The sequence below is a fragment of the Clytia hemisphaerica genome, unplaced genomic scaffold (genome assembly GCF_902728285.1).
Source record: "Clytia hemisphaerica strain Z4C2 unplaced genomic scaffold, Clytia hemisphaerica genome assembly, whole genome shotgun sequence".
Taxonomy (NCBI): domain Eukaryota; kingdom Metazoa; phylum Cnidaria; class Hydrozoa; order Leptothecata; family Clytiidae; genus Clytia; species Clytia hemisphaerica.
The window spans coordinates 653,587-671,143 of record NW_027103834.1 but is presented as its reverse complement, the minus strand read 5'-3'; the positions used below and the strand labels follow the sequence as shown (position 1 = coordinate 671,143).

Sequence of the window (17,557 nt, the reverse complement as noted above, 5' to 3'; positions counted from 1 at the left end):
GTAAACATATACCAATAATCGAAGTTGAGACTCCAGATCATCGGACACACAGACTTAACAAAATGTTGAGTTTCAAGACGAAGCCCTACTTGTCAATAGCTGACTTAAAGACGAATATTAACAAGAAAAACAAACTAGGAGTTGACACAATGTCACTAGGAGTAAAGACAAACCAGAGATTGATTCTTGCTGACGATCAATTGATCAGTGACTTACTTCTCAGTTTGGATAAAGGTCAATTTGACTATGTAACAAACTAAAGCAACAGAGCACATGTATTATAATCTTTTACGTCCTGTAAAGATTTTAATACCATTCATAGAAAGCGATTTAGAAGTAGATTACCCATTATTAGAGAACGGTTATCTTGGCATTTCTGTCTTAAAGTCATGGGTCGAAGCAGCATTTGAAACGCCTTATGCAGAACAGGAGGTCACTTATAGAGACAAAACCATCGAGCAAAATGAAATGTTCCCTAAATACGTGACCAATCATGGGTTTGGCCCATTGAAAGTCAGAATAGCTGTGTATTCAACAAATGACGAAGATCTAAACTCTCTTTATCGTAAGTTGGAGATAAAGACAATGTTTCCAGTTAATGTATCCAGCTTTGGAGCGTTTAACGTTTTGCAATATCATTATCGAAGGGGAGATGAGAATCAATTGGATGTATTCATCGAGAACTCGTTACAAATTCCTAAACATAAACAGCGACTTTTTGTGGATGGCCGTAGAATTTCGAGTAACGATATCGAAAATATCGTAAATAAGGGTAGGACGGCGAATCTGACAGGGACAGGACAGATTCGAGATGAGCAAAATCTGACTAACAATCAAACATCGCTTTCAATAAAGCTTGCAGTCTAGGTTGATGATACAGAAACAGGATTAATAGAAAGGGTGAAACAGTCAGGTCTCAGTCGAATGCGATCAATTATCATAAAGCACCCAAACCCAGAAGACTCCACTATTTTTTATGAAATTCCATTGTCTCAGTTAAATGGACAGGAATCAAATTTACAAATTTATAAAATGTTGAAGAACCTCATGATTGAAAAATTTAAAGGTATCTCCCTGCAGTCCGCAATCATGGACAAAAAGTTGTAGACAAATGAAATTTCAGTGAAAAATGATGAGAAATAGAGCAAAATGACTCTTCAATGTGTCTGAAAAAGGAGGGAAGTTAAGAAAAACACTTTCGAAGTCGTTGCATTGCTTTTGAATTGCTTTTGTGGTTTGCCCTTGTGGTTTGCCCTTGTGGTTTGCCCTTGTGGTTTGCCCTTGTGGTTTGCCCTTGTGGTTTGCCCTTGTGGTTTGCCCTTGTGGTTTGCCCTTGTGGTTTACCCTTGTGGTTTACCCTTGTGGTTTACCCTTGTGGTTAGACTGTAGTGGGTGACTTTCACAGACTTTGAACAGCTTTGAATGGGTTTGGAAAGCAACCTGAACCTCTTGGGAACTTGTTTTTGATCGATATTGAAGTATTTTGTAAATATTGCAGAAGTCTACGAACCTTTTGTCCATGATTGCGTCATAAGAATATGCACTGATATGCAAAATTTTTGCAAACAGCATCATTTGACCTTTTCAAATGAGTTAAAGGGGAATTGAGGTTTGCATTTTACCCCTGCATTTTTTTTGCCTAAAATCATAGAGCATAAAAAATGCAATAAAAAAAAAAACGATTCAAAAATCTGTTTTATTTATCTAACGGCTCCTAATTATGAAGCTTTAAAGTTTGCTCATTTTCGGCTCTACGAAGGAGAGCGAGACACTCTCCCTCTATTTCGTGACGTAATGAAAGCGAAGGGAAAGTATTAAATTATTATATTATACTTGATTTTTTCTGAGTTTTCTGAGTTTCACTTGAGACAACAGTCATCAAAGGACTCGCTTGAGCTGCTATTTATTGATGAAGATAAATTACTAGTTGTAGACATTTTTTACGATCTTCTTCTTCCTTCTCAACGTGACAGATATAAAATTAAAACACTATGCTGTTTATTTCTCTCTTTTTACTTTATGTAATAAGAAACCTACTCGCGTTTACTACGTCACATTTTTTTGCAACCATAGAAACTGCAAATAATTTTCAAACTGCTGTAAACCCCTATAAACCATATATTTTTAGAATCGTCTTAATGAGCTCTTTCATATTTCACAATATCAGTTTAGTGATGATTTCCAGACCTCAATTCCCCTTTAAATATTAAGTTTTTGACCGGACAATTTTCATTCAATGTTTTGTCTAGCAAGTTCTGGATATTAGATTGATGAAGAAGGATTAGGAAGTGGATTAATTCTTCGGATGCTGACAAGGAGTTCAATAGAGCAAAATATGTTTCGGCGCGAAACCGAGTCAACAGTATAATGAGACGCACGCGTAGAAACCATGAACGAGAAATTAGCAGATCGGCAAAGAACAACCCGAAGCGATTTTGGTCGCATGTAAGAAATCAATTGAAATCGACAAGCCGAGTTGCATCTCTTCTGGAGTCGGAGGACAACAAAAAATCATTGAAGCATGAAGACATAGAAAAGGCAAATATCCTACAAAAGCAATTTTGTGGTGTATTTACGAATAAGCCAGACGGACAATTACCTTCCTTTGATAAAAGAACAGATACGATGATCGATATCCCTGAAATTTCTCTAGAAACAATAATAAGACAGATCAAGCAGCTTGACCCCAGCAAATCATTTGGACCAGATGAGATTCATCCGTTGATGCTGAAGGAACTAGTTGACTTCGTTGCAGAACCGCTGAAGATAATCATGAACAAAACATTAGAAGAGAGCGTATTACCTGAGGACTGGAAGATGGCGCATGTCACGCCAATCTACAAGAACAAGGGTGCTCACAACCTAGCCATAAACTACCGTCCAGTCAGTTTAACATCTATAGTATGCAAAATGATGGAGTCAGTGTTACGAAAAGCAATCATGGATCATCTTGTGGGAGAAAATCTTTTATCCGAAAAACAGTACGGTTTTATTGGTAAGCGATCAACAGTCACTCAACTTCTTTACTACATTGACCAATGTTGTGAAACGATGGCAGAAGGCAAAGTTGTCGATTGCATCTATTTTGATTTTGCAAAAGCGTTTGACACCGTCCCTCACAGGAGGTTAAAGAAAAAACTGGAATGTTACGGGGTAGGTGGAAGTCTACTAAGCTGGATAACATCGTTTTTGTCAGATCGCAAGCAGCTGGTCATAGTCAACTCTGCCAAATCAACAACTAACCCTGTTGTAAGTGGGATTCCTCAAGGAAGTGTACTTGGACCTCTGCTATTTGTCATTTACATCAATGATTTGCCAGACAAACTAGTTTCGGATGCATTTCTCTTTGCTGATGACACGAAAATAGTGAAGACTATAGATTCGGTTGAAGACTCTATCGTTGTACAAAGAGATATCGATTAAATGGAAAAATGGTCTCAGGATTGGTTACTCACGTTCCACCCTGATAAATGTCATGTCTTAACAATAGGTAAATTCGCCAACATCAAGCATGCACACAGATACCAGCTTGGGGTTAATGAACTTGAACATGTTTTTGAAGAAAAAGACCTCGGCATCTTGATCGATTCGGAACTAACTTTCGAGGAGCATATATCAAAACAGGTCAACAAAGCAAATTAAATCCTTGGAGTTATCAAAAGAAGTTTTAACGACTTGAGTCCTTCGGCATTTTGTACTCTGTACACCACCTTTGTCAGACCTCACTTGGAATATGCACAATCAGTATGGCAGCCAAAATTGCGTCTTAGTATAAATTTGATTGAAGGTGTTCAAAGACGGGCGACAAGACTGATTCCTCAATATCGTAATCTCCACGAAGAACGTCTAAAAAGACTCAAACTTCCATCTCTTGAGTTCAGAAGGCTTTTCAGTGATATGGTGCAAATATATAAGCATATTCATTTTTACGACCCACAGACAACTCGGAACAAGTTTGTCAAAAAATCCCGTCCAACCAGATTCCATGATCATGAATTTGTTCCAAACTTTGCTGATGATGGTTTTCGTGGGGCTCAGACAAAATCTTTCTACTATAGATCGATCCCAACATGGAATGCACTGCCGCGATTTGTCATCGAATCGACCTCAATCAAATCGTTTAAAGAAAGCCTTAACAAAGCGTGGGAAAAACACCAACTAAGATACTTGACATATTAATATTGTAATTAGAAATCGGTTCGTAGAGGTCCACCTCGGGCCTGTGAGCTTGTATACATCATAATAATAATAATAATAATAAGGTGAACACTCTTCGCGATATTAAAAATGAGATCTTCAAAACAAAAGGTATTGCGCCACATTCACAACAGCTCTACCACGAAAGCATCGAACTGACAGAAGATGGTGCTGGTGACAAATCGACTTTCATGAACAGAGCAATGATGTCTCAAGAATCAGTCACTTTGAATCTTCTCATTAAACCAGCTCAAGAAGTCAAGCTTTGCGTCAATGTGAATTTTTTAAAGGAGCAAATAGAAATCGAGATATTGGAAAGTGCTACCGTTTTAGACCTCAAAGAAGCCATCAGTGCTCAGTCAGGGATTCCACCATCTTTGATAGTCGTTGGTGGTTTTATTGACGAGCAAGATTCTGAATATGGAGATGTTCTTTCACAAACAATGTTGTTCAAGTCCATAAAAGAGTGGTTGTTTACGTTGACAATAAAGGAGCTGTTTTGAGAAGGGACCACTTCATAAGAGATTTGGATACAGAGACTGTGGATACATTACATAAAGATATTGCAGACACTTATATTAGTTATGGCCATGGAAATGTGATCATAAAAAATACTGGATTAAAATCAAAGACTTTGTTGAAAGATGTAGGAGAACAGGAAATAAGATTTGAGGTGAACACGGATGTAGTGTTATGTGAAATTCTAGATAAATTTCTAGTTACTGTATTTGTAATGATATAGATCGTAATAAAAAACGTAAAAACAGTAATCTTTTTTTCTTATCATAATCATTTTGCAGTATGTAGCCTCTAATTAAAGGAGGCCCGGAAAACCGAGTTACAAAAACTCGACTTAAGAACCCAAATTACAAAAACTCGAGTTACAAGGACCCGAGTTACAAAAACTTGAGTGACGTCATAAGTCTCAAATTATTAGACTTCTAAACTCGAAAAAGTTATTTTCTGTTGTTATGTAACTCGAATTATTTTTTTGAAATTTTGTTTTCGATTTTGTAACTCGGGTTTTTGTAACTCGGGTTTTTGTAACTCGGGTTTTTGAAACTCGGGTTTTTGTAACTCGGGTTTTTGTAACTCAGGTTCTTGTAACTCGAGTTTTTGTAACTCGGGTTCTTGTAACTCGAGTTTTTGTAACTCGGGTTTTCCGGGCCTCTAATTAAAGTACCGCGTTATCAAATCTTTAAACAACAATGAAGAGAGAGAAAAAAGATTTCAGCTCCGTCAGCTATTTATGATTTTTGTTTGTTATCAATAACATCCTGATGGTGTAATCTTTTGAAAGAGATAAGTACACTTAAAAGCTATTGGTTGATTTTTTATGCTTTGATAATCAATTCTAATTAATTCCATTTCTAATTGATTCCATTTTTAAAACTTTTTATTATGAGAATAGACATCTCGAAAAGAAAACATCATTATGATGGAAATATATCAGGATAGACTATTGGTAGATTTTTTATGGTTTGATTTTTATCAACTAATTGATAATTTCGCATTTACAGCCTATAATAAAAGTATAACCCTCATCATTGATAGGGATTGGGGATTCGTTATAAAAGCTGCACATACGACTAGTTCGTAAAAATGGTAGTCCAAATCACTTTAGAACAAGCTAAATGAACTTGAATTTGTCGATGAAGACTTAAGCTTTTAAAGGGGAGCTTTTTTAAAAACAAATAGGCTTACTCGAATACCGTATCATAAACTTTATCTAATCTTTTCACTAGGTTGAAGGAGAAAAATGAAAAACAGAATTGTAGTGGAATTTGGAGATAATTTAATAACATCCATCTTTTATTGGCACGATGTGGAGGGTTCGCTTCAAAAGCTAAAGGAAAACATCGAAAAACGATTCACAATTCACCCTGATCACCAGATTATTAGAAGCCGTCACGAAGTTTTGAATGAAGAAACTTTGTATATGTATGGTGGATTTGTTGACTATTACAAATTGAATGTCGACATTACTGAGCCAAACTCATATCCCAATATCGTCAGCCAGCGGAGAGAGGGTATTTGTAAGAAGATAGAAACATTTCAAATTGAAATCCCTCAAATTGAAATCCCCAAAAATGATGAACACAAACCGAACAATACGATGGAATTTAAAACGAAACCGGACTTGACGATGAAAGATTTGAAGAAAACAATCGGCAAGAGCAATAAACTCGATGGTGACTTTATTGCGTTAAGCTCAAAGAAAAGTCCAAGCGTACTTTTGGATGATGAGCAGTTGTTAGCTGATTTACTCCTCGACTTAGATGAGGGTGAGTCACTCGAGTTGAATTTAAACATGATGGAACAAGAACTCTTGAGTAACCCCCATTCTCATCATATGTTGCAACTTGTGAAGCTAGATATTCCTTACTCAGATTCAAATAGGTATTCTTTGGTAGATTACCCATATTTGGAAATCGGGCTTCTTGGCATTTCTGCTATAAAGTCATGGGTCGAAGCAAATTATGAAATACCTTGCGCAGAGCAGTTACCGACCTTACGTGAATTTCTTGGAGAATGTAAAATCATTGAAAGTGAAACGTTCCCTGAACATTTGTGCAACACTCGACTGGGTGTAAGAGTAAACCTGTTTGTGTATTCAACCAGTGACAAAAGTCTGACGTCTCTTTATCAGAAATTGGGAATACAGACAATATTACCAGCCAATGTATCCAGCTTTGGGACGACTAACATTTTGCAATATCATTATCGAAGGGGAAAAGAGAAGTTGGATGTATTCATCGAGAACTCGTTACAAATTCCGAAGCTCAAACAGCGACTTTTTGTAGATGGTTGTAGAGTAACGGCTAACGATATTGAGAAATTCTTTTTGTTGGAAAGAGACTCACTAAAGTTTAATAGAATAGTGCAAAATAATTCAATGATTGAGGGAGAGGGGAATCTGGCTGAGAATTTGAAAGTGTTGCCTGTAAAACTCGTAGTTCAGGTTGATGACCCAAAAACAGAGTTATCAGAAAGAGCTAGGCAAATAGGTCTCAGTTGTATTCGTTCGGTCGTTATAAAACACCCAGATCCTGAAAATCCAACCATTTTTTACGATTGTCCGTTATCTAAATTGGAAGGTATGTTGGAAACGAATGAGAAAGAATTGAAACGGCTATTGGCTGAGCAACACCAAGATATTTCACCTGAAGACGTTTGTCTTTTACACAATCGTGATTCAATAACGTCCACGAAGAACATCGAGGATCTTTTCATAGAGGGAGATAGTATCCAAGAAACTTTGGAATTAACGTTAGAAATCAAACCAAATGAAGACGAGGGGATGCAAAGATTTTGTCAAAAGTATGATTTGTCTCCTTATAAACAGGTTATTATCAAATTTCTTACTGGAGAATTCTCTTTCGATATTTTGTCAGGGGCCAATACAACTATTGGTCAGATTAAAGACGAAATTTACAAAGCAAAAAGTATCCCAATACATCTGCAACAACTCTACCACGAAAATATTGAAGTGCCAAATGACGCCCAGAATTCGACCTTCATAGCCCAAATGATGATGATGTCTGGAAAACCAATCACTTTAAACCTCATTGTGAAACCGCCTCAAACATTCAAGATTTATGTCAAAAAAGGAAACTTCATAAACGAGCAATTGGAGATCGAGATTTTGGAGACTGCTACCATTTTAGATTTCAAGGAAGAAATAAGCGTTCGTTCGGGGGTTCCTTCGAAATTGATAAAGATTTTTCGTGATCGCTGCTTCGATGATGATTCCCAACCGTTATGGGATTGTGACTTTCATGAAAAACACTATGAAATTTTTGTTCACAAAATAGTGATCGTTCTCATCGACGACGGAGGAGTCGTAGAGAGAGAACATTATATCATTAAGAACGAAACAGAAACTCTGGGCAATTTACATGAAAATATTTCTCGACGTTATTTTTGTAACGTCAGCTTAAAGAGCAAAGGATTAAAATCGAATACTTTGCTGAACGATTTGGGAGAAACTGAAATAACGTTTGTCGTTACGAACAGGATATGTAGCGTTATGTAAATACCATATCATCTTCTTTATTATTACAATATAGTTTTATTAAAATCATCTCTTTAGCTTTTTTCAAAGTTTTGTGTAGTTTAGTATAAAATTGTATACGTTTCCTATTGTTGTTACATGAGGTAATCTTCTACATAATTATTTGATCGACTAAAGGGAGGACATTTATAATTCTACATACAGTTGATGCTCTTTAATTCGATGTTATCTATACTATTCGATACGCTCCCTTATTCGATAACAATCCGATTCCCCTTGACAATCGATTCAGAGAGCAACATTGATTCACCATATGGATAAAGTTATCCTTGTGTCTCACTAATATTCTATCGATTGGTAGCGTGAAGGTTTCGATCAGACTTGCACAGCTATGAACTGTGTTAAATTCAAAACACTTCCAGGAAAACATGATAATAACACTCTCTACCTTTGCTGATACATTCACTTCACTCTCGAACCGGCTACAAATAAAGTATCTAAGTATCAATTGATATCACCGACGATGAAAATTGTAGATGTATAACGATAACTTTGTATACACACCTTAAATTCTTTGACAGCTTCTTGTATATTAGTTGCCACCTTGAGAGGAGCAAAGGCCTCATTTTCATCTTCCTTTGAGTCTTTATCTTTTCTTCGGATGGCGTCTTTGGAAGATTTCTCTTTCAATTCTTTCTCCTTACGAGCCATGTTGGTGAACTGTTTGACCAGTTTGTACACCTCGCGACCATACTCGTCAACCTTTGGTGAATGGTGAACAGTTTATTTGACGAGTACATAGAGACAAACAAATATCAAGGATATGAATGAACTATTTCATTTTAGGCTCATGATAACAGGGGAGAAGATAGAAAAGTATCTGGAATTTATCATAGTTTACTTTTCAAAATTTGTAGTATTTGAAATGAAGACTGTTCCTTTGGAAAATATTTGGTAAAATACTTCATCACCCACCTCAGCTTCTATAGCTTCAGAATCGAGGTCGAGAAAAGCACCATCCATCCATTTCTTTTCACTTCGTTGCCATTTAGCACAAGATGAAAACAACTTTTGGTAGGGCTCAATCGAAACGTTGATATAATCAATCTCTGGATATGTGGTGACATCCCATTTGAAAAGCTCCTCTTCCTACAGTAATTATGCAAACAAAATAACACGAGAACACAGAACAATACATATGAATCACCAAAGTACCAAAGACAATAAATATCATGTTCTCTGGTGAATTGTTTTTTGAAAAGTCCCCAAAGATATCAAGTATTAGAGGAACAGTGATCGAGCTGGTGAAAGAAGTAACAACAGCTTACAATATTGATATGTTCAATGGCATCAGTGAGTTCAGCGACTTTCTTTTGAACATTTTGTACATCTTTCAAATATTGCAACATCATATCCATATCTCCATAATCAACGAACTCAGCAGCTCTCCTACAATGGTCACAGCCAAAAGGAGTTTTGATTAGAATTAAAAGACTAAAGAAAGCTGAATATAGTTGGCAATTTATGACACTCTAGAGCCTTCCAAAAACATACGTCCTTTGTTAAACTGAATTTTGAGAACGAGATTGAGCTCCGGATGGTGTAGTTCATAGATATTCATTCAAACTTACTTCTTTAGTTTGGTCAACTCTATCATGACTTTTTCTCGCTTGTCAGTCAAAGCTACCTCACCAGCCTTCTGAGCTTGTTGAATAATCTGATAGAGTAAAAAAGGATAATACCATATCATTGTAGCATGTTTATTTCTAGAAAACTAATGAATTTTTTAGCAAAAGCGAATGAAAGTGAATGAAAGCAGTGAACAAACCTCGTCACTCTCATCAAAAACTGGCATGATTTTTTCTGGCCAGTTCAACACAATACAGTTCAATTCAATGTCTTCTGATGGTAGGGTGTAATTCTCCAATAAATAATCTAAACGATCCCGATTGTCCTATGATAGAAAAGGAGCAAAAAAGGTTATCAATAGATTACCATACAGTAATTGGTTAAGATACATTGAAATAAATTTGTAGACGTTAAAAGTGTAATGTAATTACTTTGATTGTCTGTTTTAATTTGATGATTGTTTTGGTTTGAGCAACTTCCACAAATTTCATCAAATCCATTACTTCCTTGGTATCTTCTGGCTTCATCAATGCACCTGCACGCACCTGTTCGAATTCTTCAACGATCCTGAAAGAAAGAACGAAATAGTAGGAAAGATCTTGAATTAGTTTCTCAGAAGTTGTTCCATAGGAATTGAAAGATGATGTACAGTAATAATACAATTGATAAAACAGGATGCAAAAGGGAAACAAACCTTTCATTGTCTTCTCGATATTCATCAGCAATTTTCTTCAGGAGCCGTTCAGCATAACTGTTTGCTCTGGAAATCAAACCTCTTTTCAAGTCATCACAATCCAGCCTCATGATGGGGAAATGACTCACATTGTGAATGGTTGCTACTGATCTGGAAAGTGTCCAGTATTTTGTAATTTCCTACAAAAACAATTTTCTCAGATAGAATGATCCATGATAGGACTTAATAATACGAGTAAAAAACCTATAACATTTCAAACCAGGCAAAAGCTTTCACATCAAGAATTTTCTGTCCAGTAGATGAATTTATCCATCTAGCTTTGTCAAAATAATATGTGAAATTTTTAATTACCTTTCTATAATCTTCAAATGAATGATCAGCAGCAAAGAACTCCTCCAAACTTTCTTCTGCTCTTCCATCCACAAGAAATTCAAACTCTTCCACTGGAAATTAAAAGATATGAAAAAAGGTTATAATTTGCCATTTTATGAAGAAGGCCGGAGACAAAGTAAATAAAGATGAATGGTTTCAACTCACCTATATTCTTCACGTACGCTTTAATGTCAGCAAGATAGAAATCCACTCGCTCTTTCAATGATTTCAGTGTAGCAGTCACAATTTCATTATCAATTGAAGCATCTACATTGACTGTTGTGGAACCTCCGCTCAACCATGACTAAAATGTGAATTTTGTACACAAATATATACCATGCTGTAATTGGCTAGCTTAATTTAGCATGTTAAAAAATATTGTTTGTTGTTAGCTAAAGCAAAAAAATCAGAGAAACTTGAGCAAAAAATCATACATCTCCATAAGTAAGAAGATTGATGTTCATCTTACTTGAACAGTGGGAATTTTTTGAAGAGTACTCAGAATGGTATTAACACCACCAAGAATGATCCGTTCAAGCTCATCTAAGTCAGGATAAAACTGTATACAATCATCCTCATCCAAGATCAACTCCATCTTGATCAAAGGTAGTTTGTGGATATTTGCTTCATCAAACAAAGATGTGTACGCATCCAAAGTACGTAAAATGAATGTCTTGAGCTGAAGTAATAGACAATGTTCAAGAGGTGAAAGACAGAAACATCAGTCAAACAATCCTTAAAGATTGCTCAAATAATATGTATTCAAAAAAAAGTCACAAATAAAACACATCACATAATATCATTATGATGTTGTTAAATTTTATGTTGAAGACACCCACCTGGTTTGAGATGAGAGTAGAGACACTATTGTAGAAGGAGTCCAACTGGTCATCTTTTAAATGACGAAATGCACTCTTGTTGACAAAAATATTTACAATCTCTGGATACCAGCTACAAAAAAAGAAATAGAACTGATTATTTTTAAAACGACAATGCTATTCGACATAAGATTTAATTCAGGTTTGCAAAGTTTCAATTTTGAGAATTTTGTTTACTGAATGTGCAAAGATAATCAGGGCATATAAGAAAATTTACCTGTGCATAAGTTTTTCTTCTGCTTTATCACAAGAAAGAGTTATATCGTTATTCATGTGTTCACATTCAATTGCACCCTCATTCCTGAAGATTCAAAAGAAACAAAAATTGAATAATAAAACAGAAATATTTTATTATTATATTTGTATCTTTAGTCAGAGGCTAGTCTTTTTTTTAAAAGATTAACATTTCTTGTAGATATTGAAGAAATTTCTCAAAAAAGTAAATAATAGATATGTTATTTGTTACCTTAGGTTTGAGAGATCAACCAACAAGAACTTTGAATAAAAGTCGTTCTGGCAAATTTTGAGAATGGCACGATGTGATGGGTGCAATAAATGCAGGTTTCGGCTAATCTCGGATTTTGCTGTCAAGAAGCTTTCTCTCCAAGCACTGGAAAAATCTAAACCACTGGAAAGTAAAAAGAAATCTTTTATTCATTACAGATAAATACAGGGCAAAGTAAATTTCATCATATAGGATAGTATCGAAGTAACATAATGTGGATATTTTACAGGGTAAGTCTAATTAATTGAGCCTGAAATCATATATAATTGCCCACAAGTAAAGTGCTATACAGTCTATTGAATTATTTAGAAAGCACAATTATACTGAAAATAATATTAAAAGATAAAAAAAGTGAATAAGTTACGTGGGTTCCTCTGGCAGGTCTTCGTCATCTTCAACACCAGGTACTTTTGGTTTGACCAAAGCATATTGAACTAAAAGAGGAAAAGAAAGATAGTGAATTTAATATGGTACTTCTTGCAGTAGTTTTTTAACTTAAATATTTCTTTAGTAACCTACCCATCGACTTTCTGATGCTTTTATCATAATCGCCAAGTACTTCTTGGTGCAATTCTAGGATGTATTGTTGCATAGCTGGTACATCAACTAAGTGATCAGGTAATCTATCCATGATCGAATCCCACCAGTCTACAGACATGGGTGCCACTTGAGCATTGGTGACACATTGCTTGAGGTATTCATAATTCATCTAAATTTAATAAATGTTTTCTTATAAGCCGAGCATACAGTACAAGTCAATATAGTTTTTGTAGAAACTTGGTAAAACATGTTAACCTTTGTTGGTTACATTTGATATTCAAAGTCAATGGATTGTAATGTTATCAACTTTTTTAATGTATTCCCAAAGTGTAATTAAGAAAAAGTGTTTATAGTATATCAAGTAAATAAATAACTTGTTGAACTGATGTTAAAAACATCACATGCATAATATTTAAATCAAGTAGGTAAATTAAAACAATATTCAATTGAATTATTGATATAATAAATAAAAGAATGAATATAACAAAGATACCTTTATTCGTCTTTCTCTGGACATCATCTAAAATTTTAATATAAAATGGGAATAAAATTGAAAACACACATTACATCTGGCACTTAATTATTATACCTGTGATATTCTTATAAATTTATTTTAATTCACATTTATAAAAGTACTTCAATCTGCTATCACCAAAACAATCATTCTCCTGAGCTGATTTGCAGTCAAATCAAGATCAAATTAGACAAATGAAAAGTATCAATACAAACAAATCCTACAGTTGAAGGCATCTCTGGCGTAATTTGTTTTGCTGGGCTTCTTTTCAACAGATCTTTTGTTCGATATTGTGCATTTTTAGACTTTTCCAACCTATAAAGAAAATTATGACTTTCTTCAGCTTTCTTAGCTAAATAAAATGAAAGTGTGATGAAAGTGTGATTGAGATACTTGATGCGCCACAAAAAGGTTTCTTTATTTACTGTACATTGAATATTTTTTATGTATAAAAATTTCAAATTATTAAAAAAGACCCAATCTTTTTCAATAGGAAAGAAAAAACATATCTTTATTTTTGATTCATTTATTAAATTTGGTTCATTAGATCGAAAGTTATGTTCAATTGAAGAAAAAAGTCACTTTCAGAAAGTGTTCAAAAAAGTTAAAAATCGACCTATCAAATTAAACAAAGTTTGATTACGTATGACACATCAGCTTTTTTGTTTTAGTCATTAAAAATAATAATTTGCTGTCCAAATGACTTTTTCTTACATAAAGGAACATTGCATTTCAATAAAATGAAGAAAATTTGTTGGAAAATGTCAAAAAATAGTAAGATTCATAAAAATACATCAAATATGGGTTTTGTTTTGAGGTAAATCCAGCCTAGAACCAAAAGATTGAGAAAAATTTTGGTAAAAGTAAATTTAAGTGATTTTGAAGAAGATTTCAAAGCCTTATGGTTCTTTAGTTTCAAAGTTTTATGTGTTTAATTACTTAAAAAATGCTCTATCATAGTGAAGGCGATTGCCAATTTTAGAATAACAATTTAATAGGTCAATTTTCAATGTTTTCGAGCATTTTCTGAAAGTTACTCTTTTATTCAATAGATTTACTTTTGATCTAATGAATTAAATTTAATAAATGACCAGTCAAAATTTAAAATTTCTCTTTTTTCTTTTGAATTAAATAGACATAGTTCTTTTAAAACCTTTAGATCTCGAGAAAATTAATTTTAAAGAGAGAAGCTTTTTTATCGAGCACAAAAAAATCAAACAAACTTGTTAAGATAAAGATTTTCAGCTATACTGAAGGGCAACTGAGTTCAAAGGTTTCATATATATATAGCTCATCATCAATGGTGAAGCAAATACTTGCAAATTGCACGGTTGAGAGTTTGAGTTTCAGTCTTTCCCAAAAGACAACACCAGAGTGAATGTACTCACATGATTACAATATACTAACTAGGACAAACCTGCAAAGGAAAAAATTAAAGACAGAGAATATTTTACTTACACCTTATTGACAAGTGTATTTTGAACTTCATCAGCGCGTCTGTATTTCAGCAACGGACTATTATCAAATCTATCCTTGGTTGTATTCAATTTTGGAATAGGAGGAAGTTTGGGTATTTTGTGCAAGGATATATTCTTTGGAGATGAGATTGAGGCATTCTTCTTGCTCGTAGTCGACATATTTCTATGATAGATAGAAATCAGTTTTTTGAAGAAAGGTGTTATTACAATATTTTAAATAACATTTATTCCCTTCCACCTGAAAAACTTCTTTGTATAATTATAAAGTTTGAAAAAGGTGAAATACTGTAAGCACTTCATACATTAAACATATTAAAGATGTGGGTTCATCATTAAAAATGAACAAATTCTGCATACATAGGGAAGGAGAAGAGTAAGCACGGTGGTAGTTTTTGACACAATTTCCTCTTGCATCCTCAAGATGCAAAATTAACGAGGTACGTTCTAAAGAACTTTTATAGTTGGGTCTATAATGTTCTTTCATAGGAAATTTTCTTTATATTGAGAAAACAATAGTTTTAAATCCAAATTAAAAAAAAATTAAAGCTTGAACTTTCCAACAATGAAATTTTTAGATTTCTCCTGAGAAAATTTAGTTTGAAGTTGAAAAAGGTTTCAAATGTGAAGTACAGTAAAAAAAATAAAGAAAATTTTTACAGTATTTGAAATGTAAAATGTCAATAAATTATTTTCAGTATTTTCATCTTTGAACCAGTTCGAACAACAAAAAACTGCCTGAATCCAGACTATCAAAATACAAAAGTTGTATTTTTTACTGCTTTATACACCGGGTGTTTCAAAAAGAGTGCACAAGTTTGATTTAAGATTGTGATAAAACTAAAAATGTTAAGATCTAAACTTTTAACCATTAGAAAGAGGAAAGGTTTACTGAAATTTTGAGCTATTATGCTTTAAGTTTGCTTCATGTGTTCAAAAGTTATGAAGAAAATTCTAAAAAATTATCTTTAGAAAAAGCGCCATTTCAGAGAAAAATGTATGTAATGAAATTAAATTTTTTTCAATTCTTCTTTTATTCTTTTGATGATCAAAACAATCGAAAGGTCCTCGAATCTTTAGATGTTACAAAAGAATCAAAAAAAGCTTTTTGCATAAATTTAATCCCCTCTTTTTTCTCAAAATGATTCTTTTTAGAAAGAGAATTTTTTCAAATTTTCTTCTCATGTCGTCAACTGCTCTAACTTGGGACGATTGGTCGAAACATGGGACTGTTTGATATCTGGCCTGTATTTTCACTTATTGTTAAATCTCTTTGACAACAAATTTGTTTTGATAACTTTACCAAGTTCATCAATCATACTTAACATAACATGTCACGATAACTTTCACTGATAGCGCACCCTTTTTAAATTTTTTGTTTTCATTCAAAATGACCAGATGTCGATTGGAGAATTAGGGAGCACCTGCCGCCTAACTGCCTATCGCCCGATGGGATTAACAAATAACGAGTGTGTAACTGGCCACGCAAGTGACGTCAAACACTCCATCGTTTTGCCACGAATTTGGTCTTCTTCGTTCCAGACATTCGTGTGTGTTCCACTACAGATTTTTTTCATATTTCGATTTAACTTTACTTGGTGTGAAAGCGAAATCGTATTATTTTTTTTTAATACGCCATTCATTAATTCAAATCAAATGACTTTGGAGGTTCGGTGAAATGGTTGCCGAATTTTTGTCCCATGTTTTGTCAGATAGTCCAAAGTTAGAGCAGTTGACGGTAACTTTTGAACATGTGAAGCAAATTTAAAGTGTGATAGCTCAAAATTTAGGTTAGCCTTTCTTCTTTCTGATGGTGATTAGTTTAGATTCATAACATCTTTATTTTTCTCACAACCACACTTCAAACTTGTGCACTAAACACCTGGTACTTAATTTGAATAAATCTGATTTTGTTCTGCTTTTGCTTGACTTTTGCTTGTGTGCTTGCGTGCAACATTGGGCACAAAGTCCAAATATATGTTTCCCATAAATTTTAAATTTTATAAAGTTAGGGCTATACTGTACTGATCTATTGGTTATCAGAATCAATCAATATCATCCAATCTTTTTTAATGTAACAAATGCTCACATAGATACTTTTAATTCTCTTGACGTACATGTTCATATTCTATATTTGGAATTGAAGGTCCGCTGGCAAGTTTATAAAGTTGATATGACTCCCAATACTTTTCATTACCAGACGATGTCATCGAGCAACTTCGAACAAAAATCGCAATCAAACCAATCGAACATAATCAAACATGATAAAATAATTGCGATTCGACTGTCCAATGTAATCAAATACAACCTTATACAATTGAATCAATCGAATGTAATCAAACATAATCGAATACATAGAGTGTAATCAAAATTGAACGACAAATTCTGGGTAATATTAGATTGCCATTCGATTGCGTTCGACAATTGAATACGCCTTCCCCGTAATTCAAACTTCTCAGAAATGGCCTGGGAAAATTGCGCTCTACCGTTGTGTATAAAATTGTTTGGGAGGTAAAGAAACGCGTTTTTGCCTACGAGGTCGCCGAGGGGTTAGGGAAAGTGGGTTTTCAGCCTCTAACACTTTTGATAGCGTTCTTCTTTTGGGAAAAGATTTTCGGGGTGATATAATATCTGAATAGATTGAACATACTAAAATTTGAGGGGGTCAGGTATTTCCAGACGGTGTCAATCGAACAACTTCGAACAAAAATCGCAATCGAACCAATCGAACGTAATCG

The 17,557-nt window shown here is 34.2% G+C and overlaps 1 protein-coding gene across 1 annotated transcript in view; it reads right to left on the bottom strand.

The window, feature by feature from the left end:
- The window catches only part of LOC136806971 (dynein axonemal heavy chain 12-like), a 68,751-nt gene that overhangs the window by 50,097 nt on the left and 1,097 nt on the right, over positions 1–17,557 (bottom strand). The window contains exons 2-19 of the mRNA XM_067063549.1: positions 14,803–14,985; positions 13,569–13,659; positions 13,324–13,350; positions 12,810–12,999; positions 12,655–12,724; positions 12,252–12,413; positions 12,003–12,086; positions 11,747–11,858; positions 11,377–11,586; positions 11,073–11,211; positions 10,887–10,978; positions 10,536–10,714; positions 10,273–10,408; positions 10,041–10,166; positions 9,844–9,929; positions 9,541–9,661; positions 9,188–9,361; positions 8,777–8,974 (exon numbers count right to left, since the gene is read on the bottom strand). Coding sequence (XP_066919650.1) covers positions 8,777–8,974; positions 9,188–9,361; positions 9,541–9,661; positions 9,844–9,929; positions 10,041–10,166; positions 10,273–10,408; positions 10,536–10,714; positions 10,887–10,978; positions 11,073–11,211; positions 11,377–11,586; positions 11,747–11,858; positions 12,003–12,086; positions 12,252–12,413; positions 12,655–12,724; positions 12,810–12,999; positions 13,324–13,350; positions 13,569–13,659; positions 14,803–14,981 — 2,376 coding nt within the window. The 5' untranslated portion in view covers positions 14,982–14,985. The remainder of the gene's footprint in view (positions 1–8,776; positions 8,975–9,187; positions 9,362–9,540; positions 9,662–9,843; positions 9,930–10,040; positions 10,167–10,272; positions 10,409–10,535; positions 10,715–10,886; positions 10,979–11,072; positions 11,212–11,376; positions 11,587–11,746; positions 11,859–12,002; positions 12,087–12,251; positions 12,414–12,654; positions 12,725–12,809; positions 13,000–13,323; positions 13,351–13,568; positions 13,660–14,802; positions 14,986–17,557) is intronic.